This window comes from Wyeomyia smithii, chromosome 2 (assembly GCF_029784165.1).
Source record: "Wyeomyia smithii strain HCP4-BCI-WySm-NY-G18 chromosome 2, ASM2978416v1, whole genome shotgun sequence".
NCBI lineage: Eukaryota > Metazoa > Arthropoda > Insecta > Diptera > Culicidae > Wyeomyia > Wyeomyia smithii.
Window position 1 is genome coordinate 106,951,406 of NC_073695.1, and position 26,746 is coordinate 106,978,151.

At 36.5% G+C, this 26,746-nt stretch overlaps 1 protein-coding gene across 2 annotated transcripts; it reads right to left on the minus strand.

The window, feature by feature from the left end:
* Positions 1-21,956: 21,956 nt before the first annotated feature.
* On the minus strand, positions 21,957-23,387 carry LOC129722320 (microfibril-associated glycoprotein 4-like). Of its 2 annotated transcripts, XM_055675670.1 has the most exons (3): positions 23,328-23,387; positions 22,285-23,272; positions 21,957-22,226 (listed from the first exon to the last, which is right to left on the minus strand). In XM_055675670.1, the coding sequence occupies exons 2-3, from the start codon at positions 23,247-23,249 to the stop codon at positions 22,109-22,111; spliced, it is 1,083 nt and encodes a 360-aa protein (XP_055531645.1). In that variant the 5' UTR covers positions 23,250-23,272; positions 23,328-23,387; the 3' UTR covers positions 21,957-22,108. The 2 variants fall into 2 exon arrangements, with proteins under 2 accessions (XP_055531645.1, XP_055531646.1); XM_055675671.1 differs by lacking the exon at positions 23,328-23,387 and having other exon boundaries at positions 22,285-23,291.
* Positions 23,388-26,746: the final 3,359 nt, after the last annotated feature.

A 26,746-nucleotide genomic window follows, 5' to 3' on the forward strand; every position in this document is an offset into this window, starting at 1 on the left:
GCTTTTGAATAATTGAAAAAATAATGTAATTATTTCCTTCAGAATATGTATTGAAATGATTTGATTATGGTTGAAAGGTGCTTCATAATGTTCAATGAAATAAAAACATAGAATTTTACGAGCGCAGGATTAAAAAAAAAACTTAAAACAAATCAGAGCCGAAACATATCGTAGGTATGTTTTTTAGCAGCAGTTAGATATTTCAGTTTTTGCAATACAACAGTCAATAAAACTCAAGGCGGCGGTACGAAGTTTGCCGGGTCAGCTAGTAAATGTATAAATTCATCGGCACAGTTGTAGATCAACTAATTTTAAGCAACTTCCAGTACTCTTCACAATATTTATACAATATTTGTTTTTTCAAATGATACCAAAAAATATTATTTATGTTTGCCCTAAACGAAGACATCAATATTTCAAAAGGGCCTATTTTTAAAATAGAAATAGTGAAAACTCTTCATCTGTACAATATATCGACAATGTTTTTTCGTCAAAATTGGCGTATTTTTGATTAAGGTTACCGAAGAAAACTTTGTTTTTAAATTTGAATTGAAAAAATAAAGCCAAAAGACTGTTTTTGGAAACCAAATTTAATGTCTACAAAAAAGTTTTTTTTACAAAGTAACTTAGAATTAGTTGATCTACAAGTTTGCCAAAGAATGTTTACAATTATGTAAGCAAATAAAAACAAGTTAGTTTGTTTTTATTTCGTTGATTTCGGGATAACCCTAATTTTCATTTGCACATAAATAGAGAACTATGTATAAGAAACAACTTTTTACAAAAACTATGGCTTTAAACCGCAAATCAAAATCGCAACGAAAAGCTCATGTCCGCCTAAATTGCCTTACTGTACCACTGTGCAATGAGTTTAGTTACCTTTTTCACCACAAGAGGGGCTGTTCCCTGTCTGTCTTCACGGAAATATATGGGAAATTTAAGAGTGAACTATATTGTTATTTTAAGATATTTGATTCCACTTTTACGTGTACGCCGTCATAATGAAATTCATGATTATTATTTGTTTCTTTTATATGTACCTATTTGAAATTTCAAACAACCAGAATTGCTTTTCAATCCTTGCTGTGTATCTTATATACCGATTGAGATTCCTTGTATAATGTTCCACATGTTTGCACGTATTTATGTTTCGTTATCCGTACCGGTTTTGTACACGCAAAACTTTTCCTTGTTACTTCAAAAGCAACAGCGCAAAATTGCCTTTTGGGTAACAATTCTATTACTAAAAAGGCAATATAGTTCTTCCCCAGTCAAGTAACAACACATACTGTCATATATATTTTGCACGTTTTACGGAAGTAAGAGTATCTAATAATGGTCGTTTCAACAACATGCAAAGTTTTTTTGTCGTAAAATGCTCCCTTTCCATCTCCAGTCAAGAAAAATCACAAACCGTCGCATGTGTTGCACATGTTAGGCTCGAAACATGCTGAACGCCAACGCTAGCGATCGGGCGAGATTCTTGCCGTAGGTTAATCAACAGCCATAAGTAGATCTGTTCATTAACCTACGGCAAGAATCTCGTCCGATCGTTCGCGTTGGCGCTTAGCATGTTTCAGGCCTTACTAGTTTTTGCTATCTCCAATTCATCCGGTGTGCGCGTATTACGGAGAAAAAATATGACAAGAGCTGCCAAGCAGCATTTTTCCCCGGCATACAGTATGCAAACGTTGATGATTTTACAAACTTTAAATGTGTCTTGAAATCACATCACTACTGTAAACTGCGTTAGAGAAAAACACAAACATTCGCTTCCTTGCAAGCTATCTAAAACACACACTCATTGGTTCATGGAAACTCATTGGTTCATGGAAAAAGGGGAAAGAAATAAACCTGATCGTTGCATCAATACAAATACAGGGATTGAAATCACGATATACATGTATTGCGGTTCTTGATTGTATGTTCGCCGGCAGAAACACATACAAGCGTGTAGCCGTTATAAATTTTGTTACTTTTGGGTTATTACACTTTGTGTATAATGCACACGAAAAGTAATAAAAAGTTGCAATAGAGTAATAAAATCTTCCTCGTTTCTGTCGGGTGTACGCATCTGTTTTCTCGTGTTGGGCGGCCGATAACAGCGTCTCATCAAGAACTCATCTATCATCTATGAAACGCGGTACTTGGAACGTCAGAACTGTACTCGAACCTGTACGGGAGAGCATCTTCAGCAAGGAACTCTGCGAACTGTACGAGAAGTGAAGGAGCAAGTCGCAGTCATCTAGAAAGTGCCGTAGCCAAAGACGAATGAACGTGAGTTCCGAGTCGACTCAGACCACCATCTATCTAATCGTCGTGGTACGACGATTCGCACCCGACTGGCCAACGTATACAAGTCGAGCACTTCAAAACTAAGAAGTCTCTTTCTCATATTAATGACTGATATCGAATCACATCCACTTCATTGCGAAAAATGGCGCTTAGGTAAATTAAGCTTGAAATATTCCAGCGAGTACGAGGTGGCCTCATGTCTGCAAGTGAGCGATTTTAACATTTCGTAATTCCCTAGTTCACTAATGACTGTGTTATAATCAGAGTGAAATCTTTGCTCAATGATTGCTATGAAAATGCGATAAATAAAATTCATAAAAATAGATTCACACCAGCAGAGACACCCCACCGCTTGTTTGGCTTGTCGCATGTGATAGCTGTCCGATTAAATATCCGTCACCGTGAACCGACCAATCGTAAATGCATCATAAAAGCATTGATTGATTGGAAATAAACCACTTAAGCCACGTTTCTCGGTGCCAACCCGCCGGCGGGTTTTCAGCGTTTATGCGAAGCGGCGGAAGATTTTAAAATTTATTGTCAATTTATCACATTTTTCTGACTCGGAGTGGTCGTTACTCGTGCATAAATGTCTATCGGATGATGATGGGCCGCTTTTGGGTGGCGTAAACAGAATATGATTCAATTATAAGCAGGTAAATTATTGGCTGTCCCAGCTTGACATTCGTGATAAATTGATTAATTAAGGATTCATTCGTGGGGTAAAGATCTGGTTTGGCTGCATGACACGCCGAGAATGGATGGATGCTGCCCACTTTTTACGAATTATTGTGAAATCATGAATGGTCAAAATAGGTCAACAAATGAGCTAATTATGTTCTTTCATATACATGCTAATGGGGAAAATCCAACTTTCGTGGTGTGAAATGCACCGAAATATGAAGCCCAGCTATAGTACCGTTGGCGCTTCTCCATGAGAGCTAGTGTAGCAAATCCCACGGCCAAGAACCGCATTGCAGCTGAGAGTTATTGTGGCGATTGTGGCCCCCAAAAGTGCTTCAAGGTTTGAATAAACATGTTGGAATACACTTTTTGCCAGCCCATTTTCCGCGCCGCATTCTTTTAACCCCGCGGAAAGGGTCGCTGGAGACGAGGTGTGTGTTTCATACGTTTTGAGCAGGAAACTGCTTTCAGCTAGTCAGAAGTTTCCTCTTTCTGCGCTGCACTTTTGTGCAGTTAAGGATTAGCTCGGATAGAGCAGGATGCGGCTGTTCTAAGGGACCACGGAAGAGTGTTGTTCCTTGGATGGAGGCGCTCCACTTGCCGAGCGGGAAAACTTCATTTTCCACTGTTTTTGTCATGTGGGTTGTTTCACAAGGTGCGGAACAACAATGTGTGTGGTTTGCGCTTGTGATTGGAAGCAGGGTCTATTACTACTTAGTTGTTATTTTTAATCTATTCAATTTTAAGTTTTTAAAATACAACAGAATAAAATTTGTCAAATATTCAGCGTAGCGTTGCATAATTAATAACTTCAAGAAATTTTCGGAAAATTTTAAGTACAACCCTACTGAATACACAATGGTGTGTACAATAGCTGCTCTGACTTCAACTGGTTGCAGGTGGCGGGTGTCTGGTGTATTATTAAAAATGGAAAACATTTGTAGGTACTTTAATACCATAGAATAACATTTGCTCGAAAGTTGAAAGGATAATAACGAAGCCGGTTAGTTTGCTATATACATCACACTGCTGTTGTTGCTCTACACCATACCCTTGATTCTTGAAGGTGGACGGGCGGGTGCGAGTAGCCAAACATCATCAGAGAAATCCGTTTTTTTAAAGTCAAGATGCATAATCCACCAAGCACCGAACAGCTCAGGAGCACTAGCTACCTTTCTCAACGAGTAAGCAATGGCACACTTCTAGAGCGCCTTCGACCGACAACTGCTTTCAAAAGTGTTCCAGACTTGTGTGTTTGGAGTGCTACTTGTTCGGGTCGAGTATCGTAAATCAAAGTCGCTTGAGTTTCTTCACTACCGAATATACTTTTGACTCAAAAATAGCTTTCCGGGGATTCAAATCAAAGATTGGCTACATGTAGAGTTCTTGCGGATCGAAACGGGGTGGACATGTTTGCAGAATAATGCTGTTTTATGTGTCGTTGTATTTTTCCACGTGAATGCTCTGTTTTTTATTGTTACATATGTTTTGGTTGATATCGTATCGATTGCATACATTTTCTGTTAGCGAAAGGTTATATTTCACTTTTAAAGAGACGAAGTTTGAACTACCAAACGGAAACTCGTATCACTACAAGAAAAAAATGATAATCTTTAATTCTAACATTCTGATGTCAGAGGAGATAATACAATTAATATTCTTCTTTTTGCTTCGATTTTCTACTAAATAAAAAATAAATTTGGTATACCTATTTATTTGAATTAAGTGAAAATTAATTTAAACGTTTCGAATAGTCTATACGAAAAATCAACACCTACCTACCTTTCTGCTGGACACAGCAATTAGAGGGTGCTTGAGGGAATTATCTTCAACAGATTAGAAAGTAAACAGTGGGTGTAACGGGTCTAGCAAGTAACCAGTTCGGTTCCGGAAGGGTAGGTCCACGCTGGGTGCTATTCTATTGGTAGCACTCCAGTGCAAGAAAAGGGACATTCGCTATTGCGCAATCGTCACCCTAACGTGAAGAATACTGCGTACCGTTGTTGTTGTTGTGATTTTAGAAAACCACTTCCCAAATCCAATACTAGTTTAGAACACGGAGGATGGACAGAAGTGGGTCCCAAAGATTGTAGAAGTACCGCAAGTTAGCATCCTGGGCCCAGTGTTGTGGATGGTTACATATGGCTAGGGGCGCCAAAATCCATATAAATAGTTGAATAGCTACCTTTATTTTTTTCTTTTTTTTTTTTTAACTTTCAGAATGCACTATTTTTTCGGTTTATCGACCAGTGTAATCCGCTATAGTGCCTTAAAGTCTACAATATTCCGCATGATTATTTATTGAATTAGATCCATCCGAATAGCAGTCCTAATGATCAAGTGAGTGTAAGGCTGGGAAAATCTACCTTGAAAGGCACTGGTAGGCGACTATTAAGGCGGCTTAAAAACCCAGCATCATTTTTGAAAACAAAAACATATACAGAGATATTACAGAAGTCCGATACTGATAACGTAAATTAAGTCAAAACAAACAATACACATTGATTAACTATACTAGAAATTAAAATTATGATTTGGTCGATTATAAACCAGGGCCATCCGACGAACAGGTTCCTGCTGGCCATAGTTCGTGCGGTGTGCGTTTGTTTGCAGTAATCGCTGATGACGTTGTGGACGAAGAGGGCATTGCAGCTGAAGCATTGTCAAAATGGCAGGGCAGTCATAGTAACCAGTGAGGATTTTGTGCACTGTCCTGGCCATTATGTCCTTACGACGCTCTTCAAGGGGTTTTATCCCAACCAACAGACAAAGGCTTTCGTATGGCGGCAAATTATCAGGGTTCCTCCATGACAATCTGCGACAAATCCTTCGGATAAAGAGCTTTTGAATGCGCTCGATTGACTGTATCCAAAAATCATAGTACGGGTCCCAACGCAGGCAGTTTCTAAGATAATGATGAAATATATTTTCAAGTTGTCAGCATACAATAATCTTACTCCATATGAAGGTAAACAGGATATGTCGTTGAAAAATATCGGGAATAATAATGAACACCCGTGTCCATCGAATACTGATTGCAAAACTGGACCGTTTAGGAGGCTCGTCAGTTTACACAAGTTGGTTTAAGTCATACCTGGTTAATCGTCGCCTTCGCGTTAAGCTTGCTGTGGTGAAATCCATTTATTTTACAAACAGCTCTGGCGTTCCTCAAGGCAACGACCATGGTCCATTATTATTCCCGACATTTTTCAACGACATATCCTGTTTACCTTCATATGGAGTAAGATTATTGTATGCTGACAACTTGAAAATATATTTCATCATTGTCTTACGGTCACGGCGGCATTTAAATCAGTATACTTTGTGACTATTTGATCACCATTTTCAATATTCTTCTGGTAATATGACGTGATTATAACAAGATTTGTGTCAATAGATCACACAGGAAAGAACCCATGCTGATTCCGCGAAATGTATAATTTGGAAGCATAAAATATGATACCTTCTACCGATGTAATTCCGGAGTAATTGACCACTTACGTGTATCTTTAGTTGACAACAAGCTCACGTTTGAAAGTCATGACTATACCTGTGAAAGGGTCTCAACGGCTTTTGCAAGATCTCGAATGATGATGAATAGCTCAGCGGTGTATGGTAGTAATTAGGTTTAGTTGGCCAATGTGATCCAAAGTGATAGATACTAACAGTTATCGTGGTAAACTGGAAAGTACCAACAGACTCATTTGCCTGAGGATTGCGAGAGCATATCGTACAGCGTCATATGGTGCAATCAGTGTCTTGTTCTGACCAGAAGGTAGCATGAATAATCCAATTTCGCGAACGGTAGATGAATGCACCAACTTACCTCGGTGGTATTCTGATAAGTTGGGAGGCGCCATGGAGAACTGTGTGCGTGGATGACCGAGACCGCAGTGCATGTCTTATTCGTGCACCATCGTTTCGTGACTGTGACGGGTGACATGATGGTAGTGAGCGGGCTAGATACTCCGGACAATCTAATCTGGATGATCTGTGAAGACCAAGACATCTGAAGCCCAGCCTATGCAGCGGGCTCTTAGATCGTTCTGAAGCTACAACGTGTGTGACGGGTCAACCACCAACGAGCTAGTGATGGCTAATTGCTAGTCTCAGGGTAGTTAGCGTAGTTAGCGTTGAGAGTAAAAAGGGTGCGAATTCCTGACGTAATACTTAACCGTCGTTGTGGGAAGATAAGGGTTGGAGACTGGAGAGTTTTCGCGGGTCTGTTGGGTCAAGAATATAACTACTTTAATACTACTCCCCGTAACCCAATCCTTATATCCTGAGTTCTCTTCTCAGGCGTCTGTAAGCAGCATTCCTCGCCAACTTAAAAAAAAAAACGGAAGATCCAACTTTTAAAACCACACGGCGTATAATGTCTTTTGAGCCTCAATAGCGCTTTTCCACACACCAACGATTTCATGTAGCTCCATAAAAATAGTCCAATGACTTCGAATCGCATGGCCTTGGTTGTGGTGTTCACCAAATCCGTCCTTTGATATGTCGTCGGCGTCGTCTTGTTAAAACCAAATGTGCAGCAAGCTCAGATCGTCCAATTTGGGCCATGAAAAATCTCAGATTATGGATAGATGTCATAAGCCATTAACGGTAACGTTTCGTTCAAGGTCGTCGTTAGAGAAACACTGATTCTGAGTTTTTGGATTTAAATTAAATATTCAATACTCGTTACCAGAGCCTGACAAAGTCATTTTCAATTGACAATTATCAGGTTATAGTGACGCTTTGACCCATCACTTTCAATTGAAAACCTTTTGTATCATTTTCGAGCACTTCGTGAGTCACATGAAACCCAATCGAAAGCTCTTGCTGTGATTCTGACAACTGAAGGGCTTGAAATTGAAAGCGGAGATTATCACCATCAGTCTCAAATGACGATTCTCAATTGATAATGACAATGAGCGCTGACGGAGACAGAAGGCTTCCATACAGTACTTTTATAGGAAAGAGGGAGGAAATCCTCCAAGCTCAAGCACAAGTTTGAATCAAAGGTTATATCGTACATTGCAATATCCGATAAAGGAACTTTGAAGTCGTGCTAATAGACCGAAGTCAGACAATGCCGTCCTATCGAAGATTTTTTCGGTTTATTGAGCTCCATGGTGTACCAGGATATATGGAAGGCCGAGAACACAAAGAAACTCAACAACAGGGGTCAAAACTGCACAAGAAAAATCACTGTGGCATCTGTAATGTTTCAATGACTTGTAAGCGGTCAACACTTACGTTTGATTCGCTCCGTAAGTGTGCGCCGCAGTAGGCTTTCACTCGTAAATGTAGAGCGATCGCCAGCTCTCGCACATACAAAATATGGCATTGAAGAGATTTTATTCGTTATTCGCTTGGCGATAATATTGGGTTGGGAAAAAGTCGTATTTTGTCAATAGATGGCAACACTTTACCATATCTTGTGTAAGACGGGTCGCGTCGGCTATATTTTACAGCTATTAAGAGACGACAATCTGTGCTACAAGTGACGTTTTGACAGTGTTGTGATCGTACGTTTCAGTCTCAAGTTATAGCGCGCCAAAGATGGAGTCCAGCATGCAAGAAATTCGTCATGTTTTACGTTTTTACTACCTGAGAGGTAAAAATGCAACGTAGGCGGCCAAAAAAATTTGTGAAGTTTATGGACCCGATACTGTAACGATTCGCACAGCACAGCGTTGGTTTGATCGATTTCGTACTGGTGTAATGGCTGTCGAAGATACACCCCGTACTGGTAGGCCAATCGTCATAGAAACCGATAAAATCGTGGAAATCATCCAAGTAGACCGGCATGTGAGCATTCGACCGATTGGTCAGGAACTGGGTATGGACCATAAAACTGTTTGGAACCATTTGCAGAAGATTGGATTCCAAAAAAGCTGGATTTTTGGATGCTACAAGAGTTGACGCGAAAAAAGTTTTAGACTGAATCAACGCTTGCTGGTGACTGGTGATGAAAAGTGTATCACGTACGACAACCTCAAACGAAAAAAAAAAATCGTGATCGAAGTGCAGTGAACCGGCCCAGAATGACGGACAGGAAGGTTTTGCTGTGTGTTTGGTGGGATTGGAAGGGAATCATCCACTATGAGCTGCTCAACTATGGCCAGACCCTCAATTCGGTTCTCTATTGTGAGCATCTCGATCGTTTAAAGCACACGATTGAACATAAGCGGCCAGAATTGGTCAATAGGAATGGTGTTGTTTTCCACCAGGACAACGCTCGGCCTCACACATCTTTGATGTCCCGCCAGAAGCTATGGAAGCTCGCATGAGATTGTCTTACCACACTCACCATATAGTCCTGACCTGGCACCGAGTGATTACTATCTCTTCCAGTCCATACAAAACGCCCTTGGTTATACTAAGTTGGCCTCAAAAGAGGCTTGCGAAAACTGGCTGTCTGAGTTTTTGCAATTGAGAAGGGGGGGGTTTTATAAAGGGGGAAAAATGAAGTTGCCTTCTAAATGACAACAAGTTTGCAAATAAAATGGCGCATATTTGACTTAATATCCGATTCAAAGTATTCTGAACATATAAAAATGCAGCTCTGTCTGTCTGTCTGTCTGTCTGATTCATATAGGCTTGAAAATTACCGAACCGATTGGCGTGAAATATTGTATATAGAGGTTTTAGGGGCCGGGAAAGGTGACTAAGATAGTTCGAGACCCATCCCTTTTCTGCAAGGGAGGGGTCCTATACAAATGAAACACAAACTTCTGCACATCTCGAAAACTAACCAAGCAAATGGAACCAAATTTGGCAAGTGGATGTTTTTAGGAGTCACAAATATGTCCATGTTGGTTCGACACCCTTCCTTTCTCTGAAAGGGAGGGGTCCCATACAAATGAAACACAAATTTCTACACATCTCGAAAACTAACCAAGCAAATAGAACCAAATTTGGCAAGTGGATGTTTATAGGAGTAACAAATATGTCCATGTTATTTTGACACCCTTCCCTTCTCTGGAAGGGAGGGGTCCCATACAAATGAAACACAAATTTCTGCACATCTAGAAAACTAACCAAGCAAATGAAACCAAATTTGGCAAGTGGGTGTTTTTAGGGGTAACAAATATATCCATAATGGTTTGACATCCCTCCCTCTTCAACAAGGGAAGGGTCCCATACAAATGAAACACGAATTTCGCACAGCTCGAGAACCAATCAACCAAAATCAACCAAATGTAACCAAATTTGGCAAGTGAATGTTTTTAGGTGTAACAAACATGTCCATAATGTTTCGACACCCTTCCTTCTTCTGGCATGTCTCCAAATACCATTTCGAAATCCAAAATGGCGACTTCCCGTTTCTGAAAAATAGTGGCAAATGACCAAATACCACCCAACATGGGTATTTCCGGAATTGTTATGATGCACTGAAGCCAAAAATCGACCTCAGACAACATTTTGAATTGTAAGATGGCGACTTCCGGTGTCTGTAAAACAGCCGAAAATGACCAAATAACACCCAATCAGTGCTGAGAATATTCATTGTCATGATATTCAAAAGCAGCGATTTTTAGCCGTCTTCATATTGATAATCATACTACCCATGCGACCGTTGATATTCATGATACCAAACAACCGATGAACACCGACAAGATGAACTTTAATACTCGTGTTGATATTTTGATCGTCAAAAATGAGAATCATATCAAAATAGTGAAAATCAAAATTAACCTTATTCGACCATTTATACTGTACTGGGCAGTGTACAGCGTCTGAGCACTACTTGGATTGATAATCACCGAAGCTTCTTTGAATATCATTACGAGGCCTTTGATATTCATTCCACTGTTCTGTCATTGAATATGAGAAACGATATTCATGCATCGTCGCAATGAACATAGGTTACTGAGTTGCATCAGAGAATAAATGTGCTGACCCTGAGATTAATTCAATTCATCTACTCATGAATAAACATTGATATTCTAAGGCACTGCACCCAATATAGGTGTTTCTTCAACCAGAATGACGCTCAGAGGCCAAAAATAGTCTTCTAATGCCACTTTGAAATTCAAGATGGCGGCTTCCGGTTTCTGAAAAATAGCGGCAAATGACCAAATACCTCCCAATATGAGTATTTTCGGGATTGTTGTGATACACTGAAGCCACAAATCGACCTTAGACAACATTTTGAATTGTAAGATGGCGACTTCCGGTGTCTGGAAAACAGAAGAAAATGACCAAATACAGCCCAATATGAGTGTCTCTTTAATCAGATTGCCGCACGCAGCGGCAAATGACCAAAACCCACCCAATATGAGTATTTGCGGGATTGTTATGATGCACTGAAGCCACAAATCGACCTTAGACAACATTTTGAATTGTAAGATGGCGACTTCCGGTGTCTGGAAAACAGCCGAAAATGACCAAATACAGCCCAATATGAGTGTTTCTTTAACCAGATTGACGCTCAGAGGCCAAAAATTGTGTCCTAATGCCATTCTGAAATCCAAGATGGCGACTTACGGTTTCTGAAAAACAGCGGCAAATGACCAAATACCACCCAATATGAGTATTTCCGGGATTGTTATGACAAACTGAAGCCATAAATCGACCTCAGACAACATTTTGAATTGTAAGATGGCAACTTCCGGTACCTGGAAAACAGCCGAAAATGACCAAATAACACCCAATATAAGTGTTTCTTAAACCAGAATGACGCTCAGGGGCCAGAGTGGCGACTTACGGTTCCTGAAAAATAGCCCGAAGGGACCAAATACCACCCAATATGAGTATCACCGGATCCAGAATGATGCAAGGAGCTATAAATTGACCCGGACACCATTTTGAATTCGAAGATGACCACTTTCAGTTTCTGGAATACAACGAAAATAACTGAAATGCACCCAATATATATCCGGAATAGAGGTCATATACAAAAGCCAAAAGTTGGGGATGTTGCCATTCCGATAAAACCAATCATTTTTAAACGATATAATCCAATCGCTAGGAATCAATAAATTCGAAATGTTTAAAATTATTAAATTAAACATCAGAACGGGCGGGACGTAGTTTGCCGGGTCAGCTAGTGTTAAATAAAGCGTCAAATTTTGATCAGAAATACGAAATTTCTTTTTCTCCAACCCACTGGTTCATTTCTGTCTACTTCATTCTAAGTATTTCTGTAGAGAAATATTGTTCCAAGATAATAAAGATCATCAAGATGTCAAAATACGTTCAAGGCAAAAACGTGGTGGTGCCGAGTACATAGTCGTTTGACATGTTTGTCCAAGAATGTATTTAGACGGCTTGCCACCGTCGGTTATCGCAGCGAAAAGTTGTTCTACCGTGATCATTTACAAACCTGGTCATGACTGAGCTGTGCCGCACGCTAACCGCATTTTGAAAACATAAGTCAACACTGAATAATAAATGATTCAGTTTGAAGAAAACTTCTCTGTTGTCCTTTTTTTCATTTACATTTTTGGTTGACACTCGTTATAACCCTATTTGTTAACATTTTTTTTCTGACGCAATAGAATTGAACATCATCGAACGAAATGATGAATATGATTGCGTGTTATAAAACTCGATGGAGTATAGTGTATGGTGAATAATTTTGAACAAATTGGGCCGAATCTAGAGAGTTTCCTGTTTTTTGTAAAAGTGTTACTTCAATGGTTACGGCAACGAAAAACTTCTCATGTTACCTTATTGTTTGTTTGACAGCTAAGTCCTTAAACTGAAAGAATTTTACCGTTTTCGCATTGATCGTATTATTTATGAAGTTTTCTACGTAAGCTACTATAAACTGTAATTTCCAGGATATGTTATTACCATATATCCAAAATTGAATAAAATAGAAATACTGCATGTTTTCTCGTATTTTATTCTGTATTCATTTAAATATACGAAGTTATTGAACTTCATAACAATTGGATGTCTTGTTTCTTTATAAATTAAAAAAATATAAATAAAATGTTTATAATATTATTAGGTTGTATCCTTAGCGTAATATAATAATTTAGATATCATTTATGTAAACGAAGGGCATAATAAGGCCGTTGAGGCACAGGTCTATGTGCCATGGATTATTTCAAACAAAATGTTCTTATATAAAGGTTATGGACTGGTTGAACATAGGAATACATAAAATTAACAGTTTCTTTGCGAAATAGGTGATTTTGTCTCACCAATGTACATAGACCATTCTGTTTCGGACGAAATTTTAACACGGTATAAATCAGCTTTAAAGATCGATTTTTCGATTTTTTTTATTGTTTCCCAACTTCAGCTTCTTGAGTAGATGCGGTTTATGCAAAAAACTCATTTTCGAAAAAAATGGTCTGTTCCGCAACGGCTCAATTATCTTACATAATTGGCTAGCTGCTGCCATTGACCGGAAAGGGTTGTTTAGCTATTTTCGAATTTCTGAGCAAAACGTGATTTTTTAAAATTTTATATCATATATCAGTGGTTCTCAACCTGGGGTACGCGTACCCCTGGGGGTACTCGAAAGCCTTCAGGGGGTACGCGAAAGAAAAATTAGTAATGGCGGACAGAGCAATTTTTCTCTAAAATACTTCATTTGTTTTTCAATCTTTCTCTTAATACATGACTGTAGCAATCAAACAAACCATAGTTCAATTTGAAACCTAAACAAGACTACCACAACATGATCTACCACTACTCTCTCCCACTCTGCAAAAACATTTCAAGCCAGGGGGTACAGTCGATATGAAAAATATCGCCAAGGGGTACGCGAACAAAAAAAAAAGGTTGAGAACCGCTGTCATATGTCATATTATGAATAAAGAAAAAAATCGTCCTAAATTGCTTGGCCTTGAGCTGACTGGTACTGTAAGTAAGTAATTATCGCACGAAATAGTACCATGAGGCTCAGATTTTTAACTGTTTTTCTCAAATGGACGAACTTATCGTTCCATGCACGAAAATAAAAAAAATCCAACAGTCAATCATCTGTAGCTTTCCTTTTCTTTTTCAAGATTTACATAAACCGAAAAGATTAAGTTTTGTTTTTTAATTCATTGTTTAGTGTTCTAATTGTCCACAAGACACTCGAGCTATAAATGCTTCCAATGACCTTGAAGCAACCCAATGTACAGCTAGAAGCTCTTCCCATCTACTGTCCACGGAAAGGTGGTCAATACTATCCACCCATCCAATACCATCGGGACTTGTTGAGCAGCTGGAAGAAGACATTATATCCTTGGTTGCATGTTAGTAGATCAAGTTTGCCGTCGTCGGTAAGTCAGCCGGGGCAACCTTATAGTTTATCATTTTCCGCCCACATACCAACAACCGCAAGATCTCCACCGAAGCGATACTGACTGAACCGTCCTATTTATCCCGTTACCGACCGCCACCGCAGCAATACACATATTGGCTTCCTCGAGGTGCTAGCAGTGGAAATCGCTTAGCTGTGCCACCCCGCTTGGCTGACATCTAGCCACTTGATAAAATTAGGTTTCATGCTAGATAGAAATTGAGTGAAAAAGGAATACAGATGCTTCTAGCCGGTTGGTACCAGCTTCATAAACGCTTGAAGTCAGCAGTGCTGGAGGGACGAAAACGAGTTCGGTTTCGTGTGGAATAGATACGTGCCACTATATAGTTCGTGGTGTCATGCAAACTCGTCCGTTTCCTCTCAGCTTGTTCGGGTTTCTTCTTCTTCAAGGTGCTTCCGTGACAGCATATGCATGATATTTGTGAGACACGTGCGGATAACATTTAGCTAATAGGATAAAACTACACGAGGTAGGACGAACCCGACGGTAATGCGAGTGGCAGGAAGGTAACGAGTCAGGCAATTGCGTGATACTTTAATCTTTCTTCTTGGTGGAGACACGAGGTGATGTTTGCTTTCTGGTTGACTCATAACTTTGCTTCTTTGGAATTGAACCGAGGGATCCCCATGAGCTCGGCTGCTACGAATATTGCTGATTGAACTGCACATGTGGAGTTGTGGATGAAAGTACTTTCGAATGAAAGTTTTTGTTTTTGCTGGTGCGATTACTTTTTTATCTTGAAGTAAATTAGACAAATTTATCAGCGTGAAGTGAAATTGTTTCATTGTTCGGGTGTGTTTGTTTTCAACGCAGATTCTTAAGGTTTTTTTTAGTTTTTCGAATTCGTATCACTGGGAAAAAGACTCTCTTAACTGTTTGTCTCAACTTTTATTGTTTGGCATGATATTCAGGGTTTTAGTTTTTATTGGCAACGTTTTTTTTCGCCAGTGTTCAAAAGCTAATAATAAAAATTTTTGTCATTTTATTGATTAGTTGACTAATTCATCACATAAACCGTTTCAAAATGTTATTAGAAAAGCTTTTTTCCTCAACCGAATTGTCTAAACGTGTTTCAAAATCAATTCGAGATGATTTATTTTTCTGAATACCGATTGTTGTTCAAAAAAATTATTGCAAGATTCCAAATTTTTTTTCCTCATTTTTAAATGATAATTTAGATAATTTACTAAGAACCATACCTTGGCCACTTCTTGACATTACCCAAAGGTTTTGGTCATCGCCTCTATCATGGATCACTAAGATGGCTTATCTTGGATTGCTCAAAAAAGTTCTAGACAACAAAATTTTGTACATGAAAATACTCATAATAATAATACTCAATTTGAATGAATTTCAATGAATTTGTTTTTCAGTGCAGGATCTTCAATTCTTTTTTTTTTCAATATTTTTCATTGAAATATTTCAATACTTTTAAACGAAATAAAGTTATCCGTTGTCAACTTTTCTTCAACTCTTGTCAATAGGTGCCGTACTTTTAGGTGGACACAACTATGTTTTTGTTAGGAAACTTTTATTTCCTTAAGCTCCCCCCCCCTCTATGATTTGTTCAGGGGAATTGTCTAGCAGCGTCATTGTTCATCTTAAAAGGTGCTCTGTTAAGCTGAATTGTTTGAACTAATTTCTATTTTTATAACTACATTTTACCCGTCAAAATTGACAACTTTTCTCTGTCTTCAGTCCTTTTCAAATGTTAGTACAGATAAACTTAAAAAAAAATTCCAAAGGTACTTAGAGTACACCCATAATGTTTTATTGAGCTCTTAGAGGGTGCTGTCAACATCTGGTCGAGTTGGCGTTCCTCTGTTGTAACGTTCGAGTAAGTGAGTGTACCCTGAGACTAAACTCATGTCTGACATCTTTGGTATCAGATGGCTTTGATTCTACTAAGATTTGAACATCTGCACATATCACAACAATAACACAAAGAAACATTAACTAAACAGAACTTTGCTATATTTGTTCCGACTAAGCTAGTAGCAGTTTAAATTGATATTTAAAAATAATTTACAATAATCTAATGAAGAAGCTACAGATAAAATTTCAAGTCAATCGGATGTAAACTTTTTCAGTTCTACATATATATATATATATATATATATATATATATATATATATATATATATATATATATATATATATATATATATATATATATATATATATATATATATATATATATATATATATATATATATATATATATATATATATATATATATATATATATATATATATATATATATATACATTGTAGTTCAAGTTCAAAATCAAGTTGAAATTGAAGTTGTAGTTCAAGCTAGGGTTCCTTTTGCAGTTCAAGATCGTGCTTAAGTTCAGAATTAAGTTCAAATTCAAGTTCAAGTTCAAAACAAGCTTAAGCTCAAGTTCAAGTTCATGTTCAAGTTCAAGTTCAAGTTCAAGTTCAAGTTCAAGTTCAAGTTCAAGTTCAAGTTCAAGTTCAAGTTCGAGTTCAAATTTAAATTCAAATTTATGTTCAAGTTCAAGTTCAATTCATATCTACGTTCACATTCAAGATTAAGTTCAAGTTTAAGTTCAAATTCAAGTTTAAATTCATGTTCATTTTCAAGTTCAAGATCAAGTTAAAGTTCAAGTTCATGTTCGTGCTCAATTTGAAATTAAAGTTCAAGTTCAAGTCCTTGAACATGGACATGGTTTATGTTCAAATTGAACTAAATTTAAATTCAAATTCGATTGAAGTCTAAGTTCGAGTTCAAGTTCAAATTTAGGCTATAGGCATAATTTCAAGTTCGAATTTTAGTTCGAGTTCAAGTTCAAAATCAAGTTTAAGTTCAAAATCAAGTTCAAGTCCAAGTTCAAGTTTATGTTTAAGTAAAAGTTCAAGTTCGAAATAAAGGTCAAATTAAAACCAGTTCATAATAGGGTTTGCAATCCCGGGAACGATTTCCCGGGAAATAGCTTTTCCCGGGATTCCCGGATCCCAGGAACAGAAATATTGATTCCCGGAATTCCGGTATTCCCGAATTCCGTGAAAAATTTTGTAAGATTCACTATAGTTTCTTATGCAATATTGCAATAAAATTAAATACGTCAAACTAGTGCGACCTAAAATAAATAATTTAATAAAACTAGAAAACTAGATTTGCGACGCAGTTCTTTTCGCAAATCTTTTTTAAATAAAAAAAAATAGCGAATAGGTTTGCTACCGCTCAAGTAAACAGCAAATATTTACTGTAGTGTAAAACATATTTTGCCCAAAAAATCCGTACCGAATATAGCAAATATTTTCCGCGTCCAATGCCTGCCTAACACTCAGTTTTCTCTTCAACAAACTGAAAGAATTGGACACCAGTTTTCAATTAAGTGTAGCAAAAGCTGTAATCGGTGATTTGAAAGTATTCTAGAAATCCAACATCTGCGGCGATTCAGCAGATTTGAGCAAAGTTTTACAGAAGGAAATAACATTTTTGAGTTTAACGGAAAATTGTCAGCGGATCTGAAGCGATTGTTTGACGACATGAAGACCCTTAATTCTCCTCTTCTGCAAGTATATGCTACAAGATCGATCACGGATTTTTGATGTTAACTTGAATAGGTTTTGTATTTTTTTTGTTTTTTGTTTTTCATGCGAATTGAGAATAAAATTTTAAACATTTTTTTTTTATCTTTGACTTTGATGAACTTCAATTAAAATCACATTTTGCTAAAAAATTTGTCCGTTCCCGGTTCCCGGGAATTCCCGGGAAATGCCATTTTTCATCCCCGTTTCCCGGGAAATCGATTCCCAGGAATATTGCAAACCCTAGTTCATAAAGTTCAAATTAAAAATCCGTTCATACTCAAGTTGAAGTTCAAATTTAGGCTCAAATTCAAGTTTAAATTTCTGTCCAAGTTCAAGTTCAGGTTTAAGTTCTAGTTTGAATTCAATTTTAGGAAAATTTAAAGTTGAAGTTCAAGTTTGATTTTAAGTTAAAGTTAAACAAAAAGCTTGAGTTCAATTTCAAGTTAAAGTCAAACTTTAGTTTAAGTTAAGTTTAAGTTTGAGTTTAGGTGTAAGTTTAAGTTTAACTTGAACTTGAACTTGAACTTGAACTTAAACTTGAACCTAAACTTAAACTTAAACTAGTTAAAGTTAAAGTTAAAGTTAAAGTTAAAGTTAAAGTTAAAGTTAAAGTTAAAGTTAAAGTTAAAGTTAAAGTTAAAGTTAAAGTTAAAGTTAAAGTTAAAGTTAAAGTTAAAGTTAAAGTTAAAGTTAAAGTTAAAGTTAAAGTTAAAGTTAAAGTTAAAGTTAAAGTTAAAGTTAAAGTTAAAGTTAAAGTTAAAGTTAAAGTTAAAGTTAAAGTTAAAGTTAAAGTTAAAGTTAAAGTTAAAGTTAAAGTTAAAGTTAAAGTTAAAGTTAAAGTTAAAGTTAAAGTTAAAGTTAAAGTTAAAGTTAAAGTTAAAGTTAAAGTTAAAGTTAAAGTTAAAGTTAAAGTTAAAGTTAAAGTTAAAGTTAAAGTTAAAGTTAAAGTTAAAGTTAAAGTTAAAGTTAAAGTTAAAGTTAAAGTTAAAGTTAAAGTTAAAGTTAAAGTTAAAGTTAAAGTTAAAGTTAAAGTTAAAGTTAAAGTTAAAGTTAAAGTTAAAGTTAAAGTTAAAGTTAAAGTTAAAGTTAAAGTTAAAGTTAAAGTTAAAGTTAAAGTTAAAGTTAAAGTTAAAGTTAAAGTTAAAGTGAAAGTGAAAGTGAAAGTGAAAGTGAAAGTTAAAGTTAAAGTTAAAGTTAAAGTTAAAGTTAAAGTTAAAGTTAAAGTTAAAGTTAAAGTTAAAGTTAAAGTTAAAGTTAAAGTTAAAGTTAAAGTTAAAGTTAAAGTTAAAGTTAAAGTTAAAGTTAAAGTTAAAGTTAAAGTTAAAGTTAAAGTTAAAGTTAAAGTTAAAGTTAAAGTTAAAGTTAAAGTTAAAGTTAAAGTTAAAGTTAAAGTTAAAGTTAAAGTTAAAGTTAAAGTTAAAGTTAAAGTTAAAGTTAAAGTTAAAGTTAAAGTTAAAGTTAAAGTTAAAGTTAAAGTTAAAGTTAAAGTTAAAGTTAAAGTTAAAGTTAAAGTTAAAGTTAAAGTTAAAGTTAAAGTTAAAGTTAAAGTTAAAGTTAAAGTTAAAGTTAAAGTTAAAGTTAAAGTTAAAGTTAAAGTTAAAGTTAAAGTTAAAGTTAAAGTTAAAGTTAAAGTTAAAGTTAAAGTTAAAGTTAAAGTTAAAGTTAAAGTTAAAGTTAAAGTTAAAGTTAAAGTTAAAGTTAAAGTTAAAGTTAAAGTTAAAGTTAAAGTTAAAGTTAAAGTTAAAGTTAAAGTTAAAGTTAAAGTTAAAGTTAAAGTTAAAGTTAAAGTTAAAGTTAAAGTTAAAGTTAAAGTTAAAGTTAAAGTTAAAGTTCATGCTCAAGTTCAAGTTCATGTTTAAATACAAGTTCATTTTCAAGTTCAAGTGTAAGTTCCAGTTCGAATTCGAGTTCATGTCCATGTAAAGTGTAAGTTCAAGTTCATGTTCGTTTTCAAGTTCGAAATTGTGTTCGAATTTTAACTGATGTTCATGTTTATTTGCACCGATCTACTTTTTTAGTGCAATGAATAGTTTTTTTTTTTAATTTTAAGAAAAAATCACGCTATCTGAGCATTTAATAGTATCTTAAGTATACTGTTAATAAGTGCGTAAATCTTCGATCAAACTCCCTCCGCCCGAAGGATGTATGATACATCGCGTTTTTACAAATGAAAAGTCCCCCAGAATTCTCCACCAGCAAACAGAAATCGTTCTGCGTTGGCTTATTATGCGAAAAGTTGACCCTGTTGTTATTGGATTTCGCGATTGTTTGCTTATCCTTGTTTCAAAACTTGTTCCCACAATTTTCGTTTCCATCGCGAAGTACGGAAAATGATTTTTGTTTCCCATAACGGCGTCGAAAATGAAAATTCGAAAGTTCTACTTGCCTTTTTTTTGCTTTTACTAGCTAACTTATACGCGTCGTTTCCGACAGTTGTTCGGAAACTTTCGTTACATCGTGCCTTGGTTTTGGCGCTTGTTGGAGTGAAAATGGTGGCGCTGAAAGAAACACATAATATGAAAACGGGTGCACAGCGATAGAAAGATTATGCTCTTGGTTCTTCGCGTTGGTCTCTAGAGTGGAAAATTTTGATTGAGTTCGGAAAAGCAAAACAATTGGGTTAAAGCTGTTGAAGCAAAACCGCTGTCTACTAACAGACAGCTGAAGAAGTACTTTTCAAGGATGCTTTATATATCTTTCTGCAACTTTTGGGAATGCATAGCTAGTATCTGACGTACTCCATTGAATTGAATATATTTATAAAAAAAATTGTTAAATCCAGTTCATTCTAGATTGCGATGCAGAACATACGAAACAGGGGAAAGAGATTGGTTCAGGAGCAGATTTTCTTACCGTTACAGCGATCCACTGATGAAGAAACATCATTTGCAAAAGTTAAGTTGTAATTTATGAAGAATGAACTTTTATTCCCAGCTCACACCGCCGCGTCATAGTCGGTTGTTTCCGCTGGCCGCTCCGTTCGGTTAGGATTGAGTTCTCCCGAATCGTGTTCGCTTGTGTTTTTTTGTTTCCACAACTTCTTTCCGATGAGTCTATTTTTTCCATTCTTGGCTTGTAAAAAAACGCGAAAAAACAAGAAAACATTTTTCTCCTCCATGCCACTTCCGCTCACGCCACACTTCGTATTTTCTCGGGCTACAATAATAACACATTTTCGCTGAATGGTTGATTGTTGGATGAAAGTTCGCCGTCATTTGCCTGACGGTAAGACAAAAACCTGGTAATGGCTTTAGTGAAAGTATGATAATTTCCTCATTTATACTGCTGAAGGACTTGTCGGCTACTGTTGATGCGGATAGCGTACACTGAATAACAATTAGCTGTCGGAGCTTAGAGCACCGCTTGTGGGCCAAGTGGTGGCGAAAAATCAACTTTTTATGGTGGCATTGTTGGTAAGCACTGAGTGAACCAAACTAAGTTAAGCTTTTAGACAGTAAACTAGGACAAGTAACAGTAAGTCAATGAAATAATGACAGGTTTTACTGGATGATTAATCATCGGAACCATCTTTCCTCAACATGGTTTAAATGGCTGCTATTAAGACGGGAAAGTTCACGAAAAATTATAACTAGGAGGTAAGAATAGCTAATGAATGACAAAACTAGGCTGTTTTTCCAGCCAATCTAGCGTCCTGCACAAAGTTACTACCAAAGTCGTTTTACCGTGCTCTACGATCATAGGGGCCACACTGAGAAGACGAGTTTATCGTTTGGTCGACAGTATGGTTGTAAAAAATATTACCGCAAACTCTTGTCATAAATTCATCATCCAACCCATCAATAAGCGGACTGTTTGTGACCAGCACAGGTCATATTTCATTTTTCAATTCCCCTGGAAGCAACATTGCATGGGGAAAATGTTAGAGCTTCTCTTTGCCACACGAAAACATTTTTTGCCGGAGATCGGAGTCGGTTTTAGTACCACAAATTGATGATAACGAAATATGCTGCAGCAATAAAGCGATGGAATGTCACCGATCATCATAAAACCATCGCTTTCTCGTCACTTTTTGATAAAACGTGACAGGCAGAATCAACGTTTCTAGGGAATAGATATGAGTGAGTAGTTTATTGATTGTAAATTAGTTGACGGTTTCCATGAAAAAAGATGTTAGATTAATTAGATAATAATTCTGAATTTATATGATATATTTGTTTTATTTTCACATTTTTCAACTGAATCAACATAACTTTGTGATCATTCAATTCACTTTCATCACTAGTGAAAAAATTGAGTTCAAGAGTTCAATGCTCACTTAAACTCGTGGAGCGCGATGTTTTTTTCAGTTCACCTCTCGAATCAGCATTCTGCTGTACTTTAACCCATAGTGAGCACTTTTATAATGATACCATGTAACTGATCTTACATCGTTCGCGTTCATGTATTTTCCATTAAGATTACTGGAAAAGAAATCATTAAATAATATGTTCGTTGCGAGCAAACATGTATTTCACATACCTATGGAGACAGTTATTGTACCACCAAGCGCCGCTACTTGACTCTGCACAGTTAGCAGCATTGGCATCGTTGTCACTGTCCAGTGTGGTAAATTTCATTCCTTTATGATACGTCAGTGAATCTCCCGCAGTTCCAGTGTAAGTACCTACTTTCTTCAGAATGTACTTCTCTGTTTCATTGCCAACTTCAAAATCGGAATACTTAGCATACTTGAAGTCTCCAAGAAAGTCTTCTAATTCAACTAACAGCTGGTAAGTTTTCGCTGAAGTTATCTTGTGTAACAATTCCAAACCAATCCAGTATTCTTTATCAGCATCACCGAAACCATGTTTGTATTCGGTCCAGTTGCGATAGAAGTCCAGTGATCCGTCGTACCGATGTTGGATCACCATCCAGCCTCCACCAAACTTCGTTTGCTCGCAGAAGCCCACAAATGGTTCATCCTCCATGAACGGTTGCAATAGATACTTTCCGGATATTTTGCTTGGCTCGGCAGTACAGGAATCGTATGGACCTCGGACTTTGAATTGATGCAAATCAAAAAGCATCCGCACGTTATCGGAGGGTCCCTTAATGGGTTTTAAGTTGAATATAGCTTTGCGTAAGTTTTCGTGATTTGAGCAACTTTTTTGCTGCTGCAAAATCTTCCACGATTGGCTTAACACCTGTGTGAAGTTCCGCCCAAGTGCTTCATCTAAGCGCGTTACCATCCACGCCATTCCTTCGTTGCTCCTTTCGAGATGACCTTGATTCCGTGCCATTAACTCGTTCTGTTCCTTTATATCATACTCCAGCTCCATAAACTTGTACTCCAAATAGTCCATCTTGGCGAGCAAGACTTCGAAGCCGACTGTTTCATTAGATGTTTCCGTTTGAACCGTTTTAACTGTTGTAACTTCGACCGTTGTAGCAGATTGGATGAAAAACAATGAAGAAATAAAAGCAAGCGTATTAACACCCTTCATTTTGGTAGCCGCCTCGCGGTACTCTGAAATTTTAATTACAACTGAATTATGTTGACTCTGTGCAATTTGCTTATATACCGTAGAAATTTAAGTTGGTACTCGAAAATCCCCGCTAGTAGCATACTAGGGAGTTTTTTTTCGTCTGACGATATCGCTGCCAGACGTAGGCAAAACTTATCTAACCACAGCGTTGTTCCATTTCTATCAGTTCTCAGCTTAGCTCAGCTTGATTTGTGCCATCAAAATATTTTATGTGCTAAAGCTCACACAAAATTCACACAGGGTCGGATAAAATTGGGCCAGTACTGTGTACCATAGTCTTACGCTCAGAACTATGACTCGAGATGCATTTTATTCATGTTAGAACTTTTTTCTTTTGCTTCATACTTTTGTCTCTGTTATCGCGAAATATTCATGACCAACGAGATGACATTGAAACACGTTTCGTGGAAGCCTTATCATAAATGTGTTTTTTTTTGTTTTAAATACGTAGTGCAGTGCTGACGAGTATATGCGCTTTCGCTGTTCATTCCGGGAGTTCCTAAAATCCTTTTGATTAGTTGAAATCTTATTATTTCAAAGCCGTCAAATTAATACAAAATCGCTTCACCACTAGTGAAAAGATCAAGAAGATCATGGAAATATGAGCGTTATGCTATACAATCAGACACACTTATCTCACAGAATGTGTTATCCAATTTTGATGTAGGCTCGTATTTACAAAAATAATTGCCAAAACAAGACAAATAAAGAAATTATATGACACATTCCCAGCTTTTCTACGCCAAGACATCAAAATTTCAAACTGCATATTTGACCCAGAACTGTTGTGTATGTGAAAGAGGATAAATTGAACTTCACAGAAAACGTTTGTTTCATTTGAATTTACATGCAAAACTTGACTAAATGATTGAAATAAAACACTCATAAAAGATGAATAAAATCATAGTTTTGTAACTTTTTTTTAAAAATATGCTTAAATGATACTATTTTGAAGCTATGGGCATGCGATACCTCAGAAAGTAAATGGTTTTTATGGACGTATTCATGGCCTTAACGCAGTTTTTGCTGCTATTTTGTAGATTCAATTAGTAGGTCATTGAAAAACGGATCGTTTATTATGGTGTCGCGTTACAAAAATAGTAATTTTTTTCGTATTGTGCAAATGTTACAAACTGTGGAAAAGTTGTATCCAGGATTTTCTTAGTACTCGAAGAGACCTTTCTTAGCATATGCTGGTATGTGAAATTGGTGCATTCTACTCAAAGTTACAATAGGGTCAACGTTATGGTGTCGCCTTACGAAAATTTTTTGTGTTTTTATAAAGTTACCAAAAACAAGTTTTTGAGCTTTTGTCAGTGTATATTGATAATACAACATGGAATCATGATGAATAACAGTCATCTGCATCAAATTATATCCACCTAGAAGTGAGGAGTTTGGTTTTCACTGGAATTATATCATTAGATATTCAATGCCAATGAAAACCCATGGGAAATTACTAAAATGGTTTTCAGATAACATTAAAAATGCAGAAATATCTTTGTGCTTGAAAATTAGAATAAATTATGGCAACGCGAATATATTATAATTTAAAAGATAGTGTAAAACAGTGTTATTGACTATTTTAACCTTAAACAGACTTATGCTGTTTCATGAGCCATTGATTGCTAGGTTTAATGTCTAGTTTTTCTTTTCTTTTTGGCGAAAATACTGCTTTAACCAACCATGTTATTTACGAAAACATATCAACAATAATCATTGCCACATGACAGAGAATAAAATAGAAATCTCACGTACACTGTACATATACTCTGGTAATATTTTTACTTCTAGTCAAAAATTGAAAACGTATTATACCCAAACGATATACTTAAATATTAAACGAAACTCGTTGGTCTTCAATGCTAAAACCTCCGGAAAACAAAAACAATCAGGCCAATTACACTTCAATTCGTTCCTTGAGGAGTTGCTGAATAATACCTTTTCAACACACGGTGGGGAACTAGCCTGTGGCTGATAGTCACCTTAATAAAGCAATAAAAAACTTTTCAACATTCATTCAAACTCATCAAACTCTAGGTCAAACTCTAGGTATATTATAAATTAACAATATTCCTACCAAACTCACTCAATACCTGATGGTTACGACACTATCTAATATTCTAACACACAAACCCCATAAAAACGGATTCATTCGTGTTTTTCACATATCTTTTTTTACTTCAAGTACATTTTGATAATTTTTTCTTGGAAACCTATTTTTGGAAATTTGTTATTTGCAATTTGAGTGCAATTTTGAGTAAGATTGTAGCAGAAAAATCCAAACGAGACGAGTTGTTCACCAAGACTTCAGTAAAAGGGCCCAATGTTTCACAAAGATACAGCTATTTTTGTTTGCCAATCAAAAAGTGGAGCGTGCGGAGTGATAGCTTTGCATAAACTACTTGTTTCCCCTTGACTTCAAGGAAAACTGTATCAAAAAAGGTTAAAGTTTGAATGAGATAGAGTTTTTTTATGAAGGAAATCATTCTCAGTACGATTAGTGGTGAAAAAATATAAATCTGAAACGCCCCCATCGGCGTAACTTTGAACGAAATGTAAATGTCATTGCATACTTATTGGTATTAACCTAAACAACAACTTTGCCGAAGATAGTATGACTAAAAATTAATCATGATGGCCACATTTACGAAGCTCGCATTTTCGTAACGCGACACCAATTGCAGGAGACTGTTTTGCGTAACGCGACATGGCGACACCATTGACACACCGAAATGTTTTTGAGAACATTTCGCTTAAAATTCAGTGTTTTCTATGTTGTAATATGTCATTTTGTTGAATTTTGTCTCCGGATCAAATGTCTAGAATAAACCAGGGTTCAAGAACTTACAGCAGAGCAGATATCTTAACATATGCCGTCGAAGGTCGAAAGAGCGAAATTTAGCGATGGTGTCGCGTTACAAAATGTATCGGGTTGCAGTGCATGATACAACTATCTAAATTACTAAACCAACCCGTCATAAGTAAGTACATTTAGTTGGCATTATTTACGACCTGTTTAATCATATGCTCTTTAAGCTAATTTCTAATATCCAGCCTAAAACGTACACCAAAGTTGGTTCCTCATGGTGTCGCGTTACGCTGGAATGTGTCATATTCTTTACACTGTGCTGGACACCAGATCCTTTTTCGCGCACAAAAATAATTGCCAAAATGGTGCTGATGGTGAACTTGAACTTTGTAAACAAGCGAATAGCAGGAGGGATTAGGTATTTATTAGCCTTCCAGGAGTGGAAATGTTAACCGCAAAATTGAAGCCCTCAACGCCAGAAGTGTGTGGCAGTAAATAACAAACTGTGTCTTTTGGCAACTGTAAAAAAAAATATTAAGTAATTAAACTTTTTCTTAAAAACTATTTGATAAGAAATGGAACATTTACTGCCTTGATACTTTTTAATATTCTGTGGTCATTTATTGCAATGAAAAATAAATGT